Here is a 16021-nt window from a genome sequence, read left to right as displayed (position 1 = left end):
GGCCTGCATTGATGCGCGGGGGGGGGGGGGGGAGGTGGACTGAGCGCGTAAGCCGGGGGCGCGCGCCTCACCCTCGTGCCCTAACCTTGTCTCCTCCGATTACCGCAACCAGAAGGGGCACCTCAGGACAAAGGGCGCCTCAGTGAGGCTTGCCCAGCTGACAGTCTCAAGACGTCACCATCTGACCGGGAAAGAGGAGATTGCCATGGCAAAGCGGCGCGATAAATACCAGATGGCTTGGCCAGAAGCTGCCCAGGACCAGCCTTGGCGTCGCAACCACCGCCAGGCTGCAAATCTCCCCTGGCAAGGTGCAAAGGAGAGACGCGCCGAAGGGGCGCTCCATTTGTATGCGCGACCTCCCAATTCCCCCCCAAAGCCAGCCGTCCTACTTCCAGCCACCGCGGAGCAGCAGGGATCGTGCCGCGCGCCCAAGGCAGCTTGCACGCACCGCGCGCTGTAGCGAGGTTCCCTTTGCAAACTGGCCCACAGTTTGGCAAGACGCATCTCTTCTAGTAGTACACATCCTGGACGGGCCAGATCCGGCTAATCCAACCTGCCGAAATCTAGCTTTGCTCCGTAAGAGCTGCCTGCACTTCACACTTGTCCCTTCGCAGCTCATCGCACGTGCTCAGCCATGGAGAACCCGCTGGATTTGCAGCGCTTCCAAAACGGGGACGTGCATTCCCGCCGCCTCAAGGACTTGGGCGAGCTGCCCAGCGGAAAGCCGCTGCATCCCCCTCCCTTGGCCAAGTGCTGCCGCGAGCGAGAAGGCCACGAGGCGGACAAGGACGACTTGCCGGCTCTGGAGGCTGCCTACGCGACCATCCTGCAGGGCCTGGGGGAGAACCCGGCGAGGCAAGGGCTACAGCTGACGCCGCGCAGGGCTGCCAAGGCCATGCAGTTCCTCACCAAAGGTTATCAGGAAACCGTCGCAGGTGAGTCCATCCGATGAGCAGTAAAGAAACGTTAAATAAAGGGACACTCCATGTACTGTAACCAAGAGGCGGCGCGTTAAAGCTGCCTGGAAGCCAGCATCTTTTCCCAGCTGCTTCCAGAATACTCCAGCCAAAGCTAAGCACCCAGGCATCCCAGGGGTTGCAATTGCGCTTCCTGAAAACTCTCCAGTCAAAATCAGTGAGATTTTTAAAAGCCTTACGTGATTAGTTATGGAAGGCTCGTTTGTGACTATTTATTCTTCTAGAGCTCTTGCTATCCAAAGACTATAATGTTCTAATATGCAACTAAACCCACACGCCATCAGGCTACCAAATTATTTCTTTACTGAAGCAGCAATAGAATCCTAGCCCCACCTGAGGCCTGGCTTGCTCTCTGCAGGAACTCTGGCCTTCCTTATGAGGTAAAATTCTCACTGGCATTTTAACCATTAGTTGTAACTATGGCCCATTTCAAACATGCCTAGGGGATTGTGTGCAGTGTGTGTGCCAAACTTTAGTGATCCGAATGGCCTGGAAATACCATTTTGGTGTGCACAATTCATACCCGCATTGTTAGGGAGAAGAACATGAACACTTCTCTTTCAGACTTTTTTCATAATAAGCAGGTCTTGGACTACCAAAACGTTCAAACATTTCTATAACAGTCAAATAAATTGGTCTGTGAATCAGCCACTGCATCAATGAATTTAAGGTCACCAAAGGAGCAGCTGGCAAAGTGCTGAGCAGATGGAGCATTTACAGTGCTGAAGGAAACGAGGTAATGGCTAGGCAGAGACAGAGCAATATTTACAGGAGATGAGATGGCAGCAGACCCATGATTAGATCTTCTGCATTAATTTCAAAACTTAAAAGCAGCCCAAGGAGGGGGAGGGATGGAATTTGGACAGGGATCCATCACTGGAGGAGGGCGAATTTAAACCTTTCCCAGTTTTCCCAATACGACTCACCCTGTGAAGTTGCTGTTTGTCAGATGGACTTTGAAAGCTGCAGAATTGTGGGACTGGGGTGTTAGGCAGAGATGAACCGGCAGAATTTGGAAAGGGTGAAGGGAGGCCACTGCCATTAGCTCTGCTTACCGAACAAGATAGGTGGGAGAAGAGACTTTCAAATGGGAGGGAGGGGGAAGAACCAAATTTTGGCAAGGAATTATGAGAGAAAACATCCATGGAAACTAACTGCTGTCTGTAGAGGGACCTGGAAAAGGGAAAGCCATCACATGAGGTTAAGAATGGGAGCTAGGAGGGCATGATGCTGGAAGCAACTACCAATGAGGGACATAGAAGAGGAACTAAGGAACCATTTCTCTTATGATAAAAATCAGGTTGCAGATGCATAAAAATGCAGATGAACTGGTCCCACCCACATCAGGAAAGAGAGATTCTGTGGACCCCCAGTTGATGAAGTACTCTTGCAGATGTCACTGCTACTAGGACCAGACTCCGCGATATGAAAGTGACATGACAAGCAGTTTTAAAGAACAGAGTTCTAAGTAGCACTTTTGCTCCATTCTGATAATACATAGTTCAAACTTTTTTTAAAAAAAGATGACATTCTCAAAAAAGTTTTAGATTATCCTTTACCATCTCATCTATCAGTGCAAGTCTATAGAACCTCGAAAGTGTGGATGTCTTTCCATTAGAAGTAAGCCTAGCAAGTAAAACCACATTAACTACTTTATTTTTCCTTATTCTTTAGGACTAATCCTGTAGTGACAGAATAAGTATAAATTCTTTTGACAGTCATTCATTAGCTCATTCATCTCTGCTTATAATCAGTCTCTTGTTTCTTTTATTGAATTGATGCCCAAAAGCACATTGACTAGAAATCCTTTTAAATCATCATCTTGTTCCAAGGTTGCTGGATTATTTCTATAATGCATTCATTCAGCAGCAATTGGTACAGATATTTTAATGAAAGAACAGGGCTTAAAGCTCTTGAAAATCTGTTTGTATATAGGCATGTTCTACATCCTTGTGCACTCACAACAGATATAATCCTTGTTTCCAGGACTTGTTTTGAGGGTGACTGAGAAACCTGAAATGAGGAAATAAGAGCCCCTCCCCACATGCAGGTGATCCAGTGACATTCGGAATAGTCCTATCATGTCTAGAATAGTCCCTGCCCCTAAACAAGCATGCCAAACCTCAGACATCACAGTTCCTGAAATTTTGATAGTGACACTTAAAAAATGTAAGAATTTTCTTAGCTCCCTACAGGATCTGGTACCTGGAAATTTTAAATGTTTTTCGAGGCTTGACCCTTTCTTACCTTTCCTACTCCAAATAGCCTGTCATTGTATTGTCGATGTATTGTCGAAATAGCCTGTCATTGGTTATTCTGTAGTCAAGGTTTGAATTTAATACAGAAAGTTCATAAATAGCCTTTTTCTCTTCCCAGATATGCTCAATGATGCAGTTTTTGATGAGGACCATGACGAGATGGTGATTGTGAAGGACATTGATATGTTCTCTCTTTGTGAACATCACTTGGTGCCTTTCTTTGGCAAGGTATTGTTCCTTTGACATATATGACGGTCATTTTCTGTTGGGGGGGGAAGGGTCTTTCACCTACTGCCACTGGATTCAGTGCTCAAGCTAAGGTACTAAGGAAGCAGGATTCAGAGGAGAATAGTGTGTGCAATTTGGGCTCCTTCCATCCATAGTAGATCAGAACAAGGGTAGCGGCCACTACCACCAAAGAAATTCCCAAAGAGGGAATTTTCCCAGTATAAATCTGGAAGAGTTAGTCTTGGGTCCATCTCAGCTAGGTGTGCATGAGCTTGCGAGATGAGGCTGAGATAACCCTTTCCAGTTTCATACTCCCCTCTCTTTCTGAGTTTCTTGCTATAGACTGGAGATGGAGCTGTCTTCCCAGGACTGTCAGCGCTGGTGGTGTGAGATTGTGTGTATTCTCCTGAGATGTCTATGGCATTTACATGGGCTGGAGTCATTCATGCCAAAGAAGCCCTCTTCCCCCAAGAATCAAACTCTTTGGCTTCTAAAGAGAGCTTTCTTCCACTGCAAGTCTAATTTAAGCGAAGAAGAATTCTACAACACAGGAACATATAACAGGATTGGCTTGACAAAGAAACAAGCACAAACTGTTGCTGGTAGATTTAACTTAAAATGCCGCAGATCATTCCCTCCCCTCTTGTTTGAGGGATGGGTGAATCAATGCCCCCTCTGAAGGAGCTTACCAAGGCTCAGTCTTATCCATGGTTCCAGAACTGAACAAAGACCGAAAACAAGACAAAGGGGCACACTGCTTTGCATTCCTCTATTTCTGGGATTGCAGCAGGATCCCCATCTCTTGTGTTGACCAGTGACTACTAAGGACTTGTTCTCCATTTCCTGCCATAATCCAGTTCACCAGTAATTTCCCCTGTTATGGATCAGAGGCTTGATTGATGGGCAGGCTTTTTTAAAAACACCTTTTGCTGAGGATCTTACCTATTCCAGTATATAACCTTGTATTACCAGAGCAACTCCTATTCATGACAACCCCCATCGACTGTATCAACAGCACTCATCTGCCAAAGCTAACCAAGGAGAACCTCGGCTGAAGTTCTGGTGGGTGGCTTCTGTCCTAACTGGCAGACTTGCCTCCTGTTGGGAAGAAGGCCCTGAGGCTTCTGAGCCATGCATTCTGATGGGAAGGCGTCCATTGGGTGAGGTCTGCTTTAGCCCAGTAAACTTGTTCCCTATTGAATTCTAATATTTCTTTGGACAATATCCATTGTTTCTGCAGGTTGTTTCAAAGTAACAAACTGAAGTTCATCCTAGCTGGACTGTGGGTAACTACAGACTTACCAAAAGAAATGAAGGCCTCTTTCCTTTTGAGGAGCTAACTTTTGATTCTTAGGCAGGTAGAATCCTGAGAGAAGCCAGTAGAATTAGAATTTGTTGTATGAGACATTAAAGAAGAATCCTAAAAAGCATATTTTTTTCAAAAAAGCATCCTTGCCCTTAGAGGTTTCTGGAGACCAACTGCTGTGACACAAACCCATGATGCATTGCAATGTTGAAACTGTTGCAAGTCCCAAAGTAATTTTGAAACAAACTGGAATTGCCTGTTAGCAGATTTTTCCAGAAGTACTTGTTTTCGCTTGCTAGAATAATACTTGTCCTTCCTCTTTTGGTATTTCCCGCATTCTTCTTTGCAGTTCTCTTCTGTTTCTCATACTTCTTCAGTTTTCTTGCTGAAATTCTTTCTTTCTGTTCCAGGCTTCTGTATGTGCTGCTTATGCCATGAAAATATCAATATATATTGAAAGCCCACTTTAAACAGTGCTTTATAGTGTGCATCAAATCTTTTCTTTTTATGCTTTTCATAAATATGAACTCATGGCTCCATCATGCAAAGATTTTTCCTTGCATATCACAAGTGTTGGTTCTTCCCAGTGGTAGCAAATGGGTCATTCACTGTGCAAACTGCTTGACAAAAGAATGTTCAGAATTGTTTCCAAAGAAGCATAATTTGAACCCACAAGTTGGTCTCAGTTTGAGACCCATATGGTAAAAAAAAAACCCCTGCAAAAATTAACAGGTGTGGAGTAATTTGATGACTTTTCTCCCATGAGGAGATCACTTGGAGGCTAGATGGCCATCTGACAACAATGCTGATTCTGTGAAACCTAGGCAGATCATGAGAGGGGAGGACAGGAAATCTTACACCCGTGCTTAGTTCTCGTGACCCCTTCTTACATGCCCAGGGTAATGCTGATTGCCACTTTTGGGTCAGGAAGCAATTTTTCCCAGGCCAGTTTGGTTAGGGATCCTGACGGAGTTTTACCGTCTTCTGGGCATGGAGCAGGGGGTCACTGGGGGTATGTGGGGTAGGTAGTTGTGAATTTCCTACATTGTGCAGGGGGGTGGATTAGATGAATCTGGAGGTCCCTTCCAACTCTATGATTCTATGATTTTATTAATGTGGAACCAGCTCTTGCAAATAGGGTTCAACTGTCCAGCTACAGACATGTGGCAGGCTTGAATTTTGAAACTCATCTGATGAGTGCTGTGGGAAACCCCATTTTCAAAACCTAACTAGAACGTTGTGCCAGTCATCTGAATCCAGTCTTGGAGTCTTACACAAATGTTTCTCCCTCTCCCTGTCTTATACACAGGTACACATCGGATACTTACCAAGGAAGAAGGTGGTTGGCTTAAGCAAACTTGCAAGGTTAGTACACTTACATATACCATTGGACATTAATGAATGAATTTGTAAAATAGGTATTTAAAGTTGCACTTGGGAGACAGCCTTATCTTTTCCTTGGGTTGTGACTACTGATAGTGGAACCATTTGCTTCGATCGCATTAATTTACTGATTGCTTCCTTCAAGGGCTCATGACATCATTGGTAGAGTTGTCCTGTTTTATTTTGGCAGCAACCCTGCGCTATGGATTATGTTGCATAGGTCCTCCCTGCTAAGTTTATGGCTGAGCAGGAATTTGAGTCTGTCTTCCAGATGCAGCTCCATCTGTTGCAGTGTACTGTCTGTTCCAAAATATGTCAGGAAAGATGAGTCAGTGCGACACTTGATCTGTAGATTCCTTGTATTGCATGGCTCGGTGGAAGAGCCTCTGCTTGGTACGAAGAAGGTCCTAGGTACAATCCCCAGCTGAAAGGACCAGGTAGTAGGTGTGATGTGAAGAACTTCTGCCTGAGACCCTGGAGAGCCGCTTCCAGTCTGAGTAGATGATACTGATCTTGAGGGACCAGTGGTCTGATTCAGTATAACGCAGCTTCATGTAAGTTACAAAGCAAGATGATACCCCATTGATTTGGGAGATGACATGTGGAAGCAGGTCCACTGGTGCTGGTTCTTAGCTTGAAGGTATAGGAGGGCTGGTGTAAAGAAATCTCTTTATTTTCTGTATGAAGTCTTTTTATGATAAATTCTCTCATGGCATTTTCACTTCAGGTACTATTAAAGTGAGCAGATGCAGATGATAAGTCTTCTGTAACTTTAAGAGCTTGGTTGGTAGAATCACAATAGCATGTCATTGGTTAAAAAAACGATATCTGCTGAAATTTTCTTTTATCCAACACTTAAAGGGATGGGATCCTTGTTTTCACAGTGCCTTGCCACTCTAGATATAAGCTTTCTGGCCTGTTCATGAACTTTTTTACTGCATCTCACTGCACTAATAACAAGACCACAATTATTCCAAAGCAAGCCCAACAAGGACTTAAGGGAGTCCTTAAATAGGGTAAACACCTATTTTACAAGCCTGGTTCCTGTACTTCTGAACAGCAGGTCACACACAATTTTTATCTGGTGAAATTTTCCCTTGCTGGTAAAAGCTCTATGTATTCAATTTCTGTCAATGGTATAGAAACAGGAGCCATTTTTCAAAAATAGTGCTTATGCTGTTGCTATATCATTTATTTCAAAGTGGTCTCAGATTTCATTGAGTCCACTTGAGGGGTACAGGCTTGAGGATTGCAGTCAAATGATCGCTTAAAAAAACCACTCACCATGACCATTTCCTGCATTTTTGTTTGCATTTTCTGTTTTGTTTTGCCAAACAGCTGTTTTTCATGTTGCTGTTTCTTTTTTCTTACTGCATCTATCTTTTCTCCATTCAGAATTGTTGAAATATTTAGCCGAAGACTTCAAGGTTTGTATCCTTTCTGCAGGACACCCCTGTTCTGCTGATGTCTTATCCCCATTGGTGGTGCTAGGTTTTGTAATGGCTTGGTTTTTTGTCTTAATTGTAAACTGCCTTGAGCATAGATGGCATACATTTTTTTCTAAATAAATTAATATACATTCTTCTCCCACCCTTCATTCAAGGAGCTCAGGGTCCCATTTGGCTCTCTTTCCTCACAACAACTCTGTGAATAAGCTAGACTGAGAGACTGTGGTTGGCCCAACATCACCCAGAAAGCCCTATGGCTGAATGGGGATCTCTCAGTGGGTTTCTCAGGTTGCCCAACACACTGAACTCTAATACTGATGCTAATAGTGCAGTCCTAAGCAGAGTTACACCCTTTTTAAGTCCACTGAGGTCGATAGACACAGAAGTGTGTAATTCTTGTTAGGATTACACTGTTAGTATCCCTCTATAATTGAGGCAGAGATACAGCAGAATTCTTCACTGTCAGTGGGGTTGCTGAATGAGACATTCCTCTGGGAAGTGATTCCTACTGAGGAAGGAGTAAACAGTAATCATGCAGGGATGGCAGCATGATCCGTAGTCACCGATTCAAAAGAGAAAGTGTGGGAGGTGGAAAAGGAAGCACGTAAGCCCAAGACTCAGACATGAAAACTAGCCCAGAGCCCTTTTTCTTAAAGACCCGTTATTTTTCCAGTCCAGGAACGGCTTACCAAACAGATTGCCCTGGCAATTACTGAAGCACTGAAACCTGTTGGAGTGGCAGTGGTCATAGAAGCATCGTAAGTTAATCATTAACATCAACACGTCAATAATGGGTGCCTACCCAAATATCTGGGGTGCTCCTGTTGGTTCCTTTCTGGCAAGGATCTTTGTGGTGAAGACAACTGAGAACAGGATGAGGAGACATCAGTTTTCAGTTGTGCAAGACTTCCCTGGTGACTTTGATTAAGCCTTTTACAACCTTAAGATTGTGTTCCTGAATGCACACTACAGAAAGCCATTTTAAGATTTGTGTGCCAGTCAGAACATTTGGAAGGATGAGGGGAAAACACTGTTGTTGGTGCATTTCACAAAATTGTTCTCTTTGGGTTATTTATTTGGCGGTTAACGCTCAGCTCATCATCTGAAGAACTTCATTTGGTGCTTCTTCATTACTGACAACTAGATCCACTTTTAATGGATGCTGTGTGGAAAAGATAAAGCCATAGATGAAGGAACTCTATGAGTGCCAGGATTAGGAAGGTGGGGGGAAACTGAGAGCGATCCAGATACTGTGCAGTTAAGGGGGGGCTTTCCCTGGGGTTACATTCAAAACAGTATAACCCGCAGTTGTTTGAAGTGGCATAGTCCTAGAATATACCATGTGATTTTGTCAGACATGTAGCTTGTCAAAAATGAAAGAATTCCTGGCGAACATTGTATTATCATTTACAATTTAATTCCTGTTTCAGCATGTATGGCACTCGCATATTTTGTAGACATTTTAATACTGAAAATGACTCTTCACATATTCTTGGCAGGCACATGTGTATGGTCATGAGGGGCGTTCAGAAAATGAACAGCAAAACGGTCACCAGTGCCATGCTTGGAGTCTTAAGAGAAGATCCAAAAACCAGGGAGGAATTTCTCGCCTTGATTAAGAATTAAACGGTAACAGCTTGAGGCTCTCTGTGGGTTTGGATCCCACACTAAAGCTAATTGCCAATACACAGTTGCCTTATGTGAGCCAGTTTTGCAGAATCTGTGCAAACAAACAAAAGAAATGGCTGCATCACAGCTTTGTTCTCGCTTCTTGGTAACACTTTAGAATGTTGCTAAACATTTACCAGGGAATGTGAGTACCTGATTCCATTGTTACTGAAAATAAATCAGGTATTCTTGATGATGCCTATGGTAGCATCTTATTATGACATAATAGCAAAGAGTCTTTTTCATGCAAATGTTTTAAGACAGGACAAAGTGTCTTTAGTGGATAAAGTGGCAAACAGTTTGTTCTATCACATATTTTAATTCTGAATACTGATTTGATGGCCTGAACACCACAGTACATCCATTGATGTCCTCAGGACGGTCACAGAATTCTAGCTGCCTCCCCAAAATTCCCCCTCTGCTCCCCTCTTTTACCCCACTTCAGTTTTTTTGCCTTGCTGTTGGGAGTGGTATGATGATGCCAGCAAGCAGCTGACAAGGAGGGGAAATTATGCTATTTCCCTCCATCTTTTTCTGCTCTTCACCCATCCATGACTTGGATGTAAAACATCCATGGCAACCAGTGCCATCAGAGAACTATATTTCCTAGCATGCACCAGGTACCTGGTTCCCAGAATGTATCTAGGGACACGGTTTCCAGCTGTATACCTGTTCACAAATGTAGTCACCAGGTTCTTGGTTGTTGATGGTGATACGGAGACTGCGCTGTGGAACCCAAATATAGCTTTTCCTTGCTCCCTACAAAACCTAAACCTCAAACCCAGCAAATCTATTATTTTCTGGTGCAAGAAAGTCTTTCTTTTTAAAAAGGTCTGAATATCAGCCTTCAATTGATGCCGGTAAAATATGTCTGTACTACTACTTACTTTGGCTTAATACCAGTTTAACAGTCATGGTTTCCCTTGAAAAATCCTAAGTGCTTGGGGAAGGTGGTGAAAATTCTGTTAAAAGATACTGGTGCTGCATATATACAGCATACATTACACTTTCCAGCATTGCTGTGGGAGAATGAATACTTAACCACTTTTAACAGTATAATCCTAAACAGAGTTACACCTTCTGAGTCCATTGAAGTCAGTGGATTTATAAGGCTATAATTCTGCTTGGAATTGCATCGTAAGTCTGAATTGTAGATATGCAGTTAACTTTCATTCTGTCATAATCCTCCGTTTAGCTGCTCTTTAGCAACTGCCAGAAGCTATGTATATGGAACCCAGTTAGAAAAGTGGTGAACAAAGTCAATGTTGTTATTATCCACACAATACAGCTGGGGAGCTGTAGCTGAGTAGCTTACCGCACACCTCTTGTAGAGTTCGTGGCAGTAGTGGGAGCTGAGCCAGCAGAGTGCTGATTCGCAACCCAACCACTTAACCACTAGATCAGCTGTTCAGGGGGGACTGTGCATCCCTTGCTCCTCCTCCTGAACAACTGATTGCACTTTTGCTGATTTCGTAAGGATTCCTTCACACAGGTTGGGATGCAGATGTCAGGAAGAAGGACATGTGCAGCATGCACTGTACCTTATCCAGATAAAGCAATTGTTTCTGTATTTGGCTGCAAATTGGATTTTACAATGGTTTTTAGGTAGCTTTAGTACAGACCAAAAAAAATCTTACCCTAAATCAGAATTCTGAGTAAAAGCTAATTTTATATATTTTGTTTTCCCACTGGAGATTAATTTAGTTTCAGTCTTAACCAAATGATGTAAACCAATTTGGGTCCCCATGGGGAATAAGGCAGGGTATAAATGCATTAAATAAATTGTACTTGTCTTACTCAGTGCTTATTTTTTCTGAGCACACGTTTTAGGATATGGCTGTGTTAAAGTACTGTAATACAACTTGGAATGTGCCTTATGTGACTCAATAATGTAACTATTGTAGAAAGTGTTGGCATTTCTGGAAAAAGTATTTGTTTTCTTAAAAGAAAAGGCACCAAGCCTAATATTTTTACAGCTCACTCAATTCTGCAGTTTGAGAAGTATTTTTGTCAGTAATATAACTACATAAGTGGTGCTAAAATGTATACATAACCCTAAAGTGTTATGTTAGTGTACTACTGCATTTATAAAATGCTTTTAATATAGAAATACAGTTTTGGATTCCACCTAAACTTGTCGTATGTTAGTAGCAAATTGTTTCTTATATAGGTGTATTGTATTCAGAAACGTAAAATAGCTATATTAAGTGGTATGTATTACCATCACTACTTTCCCTTTTACTCTTTTTTTGCTATAATTACAGCTTATAACATGTTAAGATTGAATCTTTGTAACACAATGTTATCCTAGTATGCTTTAATGCAATCTGTCATCTTTTGCATTGAATATAAACCCACCTAAAACATCTGTTAAGAACCTTTGTGAATCACCATTTTTAAGATTTTAGATTGCAGATGGGGCTTCAGCATCAAAACTGAGAAAGAGTTCTGTGGGATTCAAAAGATTAACCACTTTTTTATTTTAGTAGGTCCTGCTAATAGGATCATGATACCTCAGCTATACTAAAACTACTCCCAAAAGTTAGCAGCAGCATGTATTAGTCATTTTATTATCATTATAACAGAGGGAGTGTGGGTAGAGAAGTGCTGTCATGAATTCCTGTAGGTTGTAGCAAATCTACATTTGTTCTGTTTGCATTAGAGAGAGTGGCTTTCTCCAGGAGTTTGGCTGCAACTAACTCCCATTTGGCTCCTATCACACAATTTTCTCCTGATTGCACCTTGTCCTTATGTACATGTTGTATGACATGGGGTTTTCCACATGGGCTTTCTTTGGTCAGTTCTGGCCCCATTCTGCTTCATTTTATTTCCTGATTTCTGCATGCTTTTTTGCCTTTAGTTTTTGCTTCTGTTTGTCGTCGTCCATCCCCCCCCCCCCAGTATTTTTCAAGTTCTTTAAAGACCACTTTTACCCCAGTCTTTTTCGGGAAGCCAATTCACCTTTGTTCCTTGTGTGTGGTTTTTCTTTTGTTTGTCTCACCTACCTCCAACTCACTTTTTGATTATTGCACTGAGATAATCATTGAACCACTCCCCCAAAATAGCTTCATTTTCAATCTTTTTAAAAAATTCAATGTTTATATTAAACCACTGCAATGATAGGTGTAGCACGCTCTCTGAATGCCCACCTTTCATTTTAAAAAAAGTCCATCTCTCACCTTTTCCATTATGGAGATATGCTTTTTTTCTTATAGAGACAAGAAACATGAATATCATTCCCATTCTGTAGTCACTCGATTGGCTGCCTATCAGTTTCCAGGCTCACTTGAAGATATTGGCTATCGTATTAAACAAAGCTCTTCATGGCCTTGGTCCATCTTATCAATGGGACTGCCTCTCTCCCTATATTCCACCACAGCAGCTTCACTTATCTGAACAGGACCTTCTGCAGGTGCCAGCTTGCACACGGGCAAAATGAACAGTTGCTCATAAATGCACATTCTCTGCTGTAGCCGCCCCTTTATAGAACAGCCCATCTGAAGCTGTCAGGAAAGATCCTACTCGCCTAGCTCTTCACAAACTAAGCAAAACTGAATTATTCAAGAGGGCTTTTAACTCAGATAAGAGGGCTGTACCATAACAAAGTGGTCTCATAAGTAAAAGGATAGGGACTATCACCTTTCCTAGTATGTACTGTCTGTTGCTGTAAGTATGATCTTACTGGATAGTTCCTACATTGTTTAATATGTCAGTCTTAGAATTGCTTATGTTCTGTTTTAGCATTTCTTCAACTCCATATTGGATTCTTGCTAGTTTTAAATCTTAGCAGATTTGTATTTAAATATCATATTATATTGTTTACTGAAATGTCTGAAATCGACTGTACTGACTCTCACTCTAATCAGCCTTGAGTCTCAGTGAGAAAGGCAGACTGTAAATCAATCTTTTCCAGCTTGTGGCTCAGGACCCAAAAGTGGGTTGCAAAGCCTCAAAGTGGGTCATAGGCCAGCTATGCCTAATGGTGGCTCCTGCTCTTTGCACCCTTGCCTTTCTCTCCTCTTTTTCCTTGGCAGCTTTTCACATTCTCTTCTCACCTTTTGTGACAATAATGATGGGGGAAAAACTTGTTTGGAACAAGTGATTTTACAATAGTAGCTGGAAGAGTAGGTGGACACTGTTCAGTGCATGAAAAAACAAAAGGAGGAAAGGTGTATGTGAGCATTCACTGTCTTGGTGCTGCTCCTTCAACATCCTACCCCCATACAGTGTCTCACTGTCCTCTGCCTACTGTGGGAGATGTATTGTACTGAACCACATCTACCCACATCTCTTCAAGCTGGTGCACCCCCGCCCCTAGCACATTGTCAATCTCTTGGGCCAGCACTGCATGGGTCACTATACCAAGTAAATTTGGACTTGTAGGTCACTATACCAAAAAGATTGGGAACTACTGTTATAAATAATGTAATTTTTTTTAAATGAAAGCTGCACATTCAGAGAACCTATTATACTTACCATTACAGGTATATGAATAATGATATTATAGTGCCAAGATTTTTTTTAAAAAAAATGCAAAAGCTCCAGGTTTGGAGAAAAATCTTCCTTCTCTCAAGGTTGTCTCAGTCCACAGTTGGGGCCATGTTAAGAACTAGATATGCTGATGATGTAAGATATGCATTTTGTTTATCATTAATATGTCTTTTCTTTACATATAGAAAGTGAGGACAGGAGGGAAGAGGGACTCTAACCCTATTTCACATTACCCTATTACTCATTACTCATATTTATGATAGATATACCCAGGGCTTTTTTTCTTGGAAAAGAGGTGGTGGAACTCAGCGGATTGCCCTCGGAGAAAATGGTCACATGGCTGGTGGCCCCGCCCCCTGATCGCCAGACAGAGGGGAGTTTAGATTGCCCTGTGTGCCGCTCAGTGGCGCGGAAGGCAATCTAAACTCCCCTCTGGAGATTGGGGCTGGGCCACCAGCCATGTGACCATTTTCAAGAGGTTCCGGAACTCCATTCCACTACGTTTCTGCTGGAAAAAAGCCCTGGATGTACCTAAATGCCTACTGGAATGTATAGAAAAAGGAAAAATATATAGATCATATGCTAAGAAACTTGAGTATTACACTCTCCAAAGTGTACGGAGTAGATGAACTCAGGATACATAGAAAGTCTACATCAGACTGAGAAAGCACATCCCATTATACAAGACAACCAACATTCATTATACAACAAAACTTGTGACAGCCAATCATTTACTTTTAACTGAATGAGAAACTTATTTTCTAATTTTCTGTTACATAACAGTATGAATAAAGTATTGTTGTGCACTAGCAAGTTTCTTAAGTTCTTGACCTGAAAAACTCAAGACAATTCCCTTCATTTCCTGCAGAGTTCTCCCCTCTTGCTACAAGAAATTACTCCTCAGACGGAAATTACAATGCGTGCTCAATACCAGAGCTAAGTCTCTTGTCCAAAACAGTGGTAGGTAGTTAGTAAAGCCTTTGCTTCCTGAAATAATTAAACTAATATCAAACAGTAACAAGGCATTCCACATAAACCACCCTACTAGGGAGAAACCATATCCACATGAATAAGAATCACAGAGATTGGGTATTTGCAATTGAAACGCAGCACCAGTGCAAAGGAACCATACCCATAATAGAGATGATTGTGGACAACTGGGCAGGTAGGAAAATAAGATAACAATTAGCATGCAGAGGTGCCATAGTAGCAATTTTAGCTAGTTTAAAAAAATTAGGCTACCCAACACATCATTCATGAACTTTTAAAAAGTAACATATTAAGGTGTCTTCCGATCAGAGCAAAGGATCTGGGAGATCTGTGACTGGATTTCCCTGTGATTTTAAAAGGGCAATTGCAGCAGCAAGAGGCCCCTGCATCAGATGGGATGTGGCACAGAACAACGGAATTACATTTTTGATAACTGACCCTGTCACCCCTTCCATTAGCTCTGTAAAGGGAAAAAAGGTTCCTTTCTCTGTCCTGTACTTTAAAGAGAACACAGCAGTAGTGGGGTGGATGTTTTTGATTAGTGAAGTCATCCATGGATGCAAGGGTCCCATCTCCACGCCCATGCAGGGAACTCCAATTTGAATCAGGGTCCTGCAGTGCCACAATTGGAAAGGCCGATCACAGTCATTAATATCTTGTCTGCCTTGATCCACTGCTGGCACTGAGCTTAATTATGTAAAAATGTACCAGATAAAGTCCAGACTAGTTCAGTGTTTATGCATCTGCGTTTACAATCATGTTGCACTCTGTTCTCTGCAGCGCACTAACAGGATATGCAAGGAGATTTATTAACTATATAATAGAGGAAAGAATGCAAGAAATAAGACCTTCATTAGCAAGAACTAGATACCTGTGATCTGAAAAGAAAAACAATACATGTACTGTTCCAGCAGCAAGCTGACCATATTAATATGTACCAGACTGGACTGTATGCCTATAGTTTTAAGAGAAGTGCATCTTGGGAGTTGTAGTGCCTTACCCTACAGGTTCAGTTCCTGGGGCATTCAAAGCCTGCCAAAACTCGTTAAGGCCATTTTCTTTTTTGTTCATTCACACCTCAGCAGTGAGAGGAGCAAGTCATCTCTCTTTTTTCACCACATTCATTGGGTCTACAAAGCTCCAAGCGCCTTTATGCATGAAAGATGCACTCTCTCCTTTCATTATTTAGAAGAATTGTGAGTAGAGATTCCTTACATGTATGAAGAAGTTAAATACAACTATTTAAGTTTGTAACCCATGCGTGTGCGTTGA

General features: G+C 42.2%; 1 protein-coding gene across 1 annotated transcript; it reads left to right on the top strand.

Annotated features, from left to right (window-relative positions):
* Positions 1–634: 634 nt before the first annotated feature.
* On the top strand, positions 635–9226 carry LOC129338014 (GTP cyclohydrolase 1-like). The gene is made up of 6 exons (XM_054992081.1): positions 635–935; positions 3354–3463; positions 6079–6134; positions 7548–7579; positions 8274–8358; positions 9100–9226. The coding sequence occupies exons 1-6, from the start codon at positions 635–637 to the stop codon at positions 9224–9226; spliced, it is 711 nt and encodes a 236-aa protein (XP_054848056.1).
* The last annotated feature ends 6795 nt before the right edge of the window (positions 9227–16021 follow it).

The sequence above is a fragment of the Eublepharis macularius genome, chromosome 1 (assembly GCF_028583425.1).
Source record: "Eublepharis macularius isolate TG4126 chromosome 1, MPM_Emac_v1.0, whole genome shotgun sequence".
NCBI classification, from domain to species: Eukaryota; Metazoa; Chordata; class Lepidosauria; order Squamata; family Eublepharidae; genus Eublepharis; species Eublepharis macularius.
Note: the sequence above shows the minus strand (reverse complement) of the source record. Positions and strands in the feature narration are given on the sequence as shown.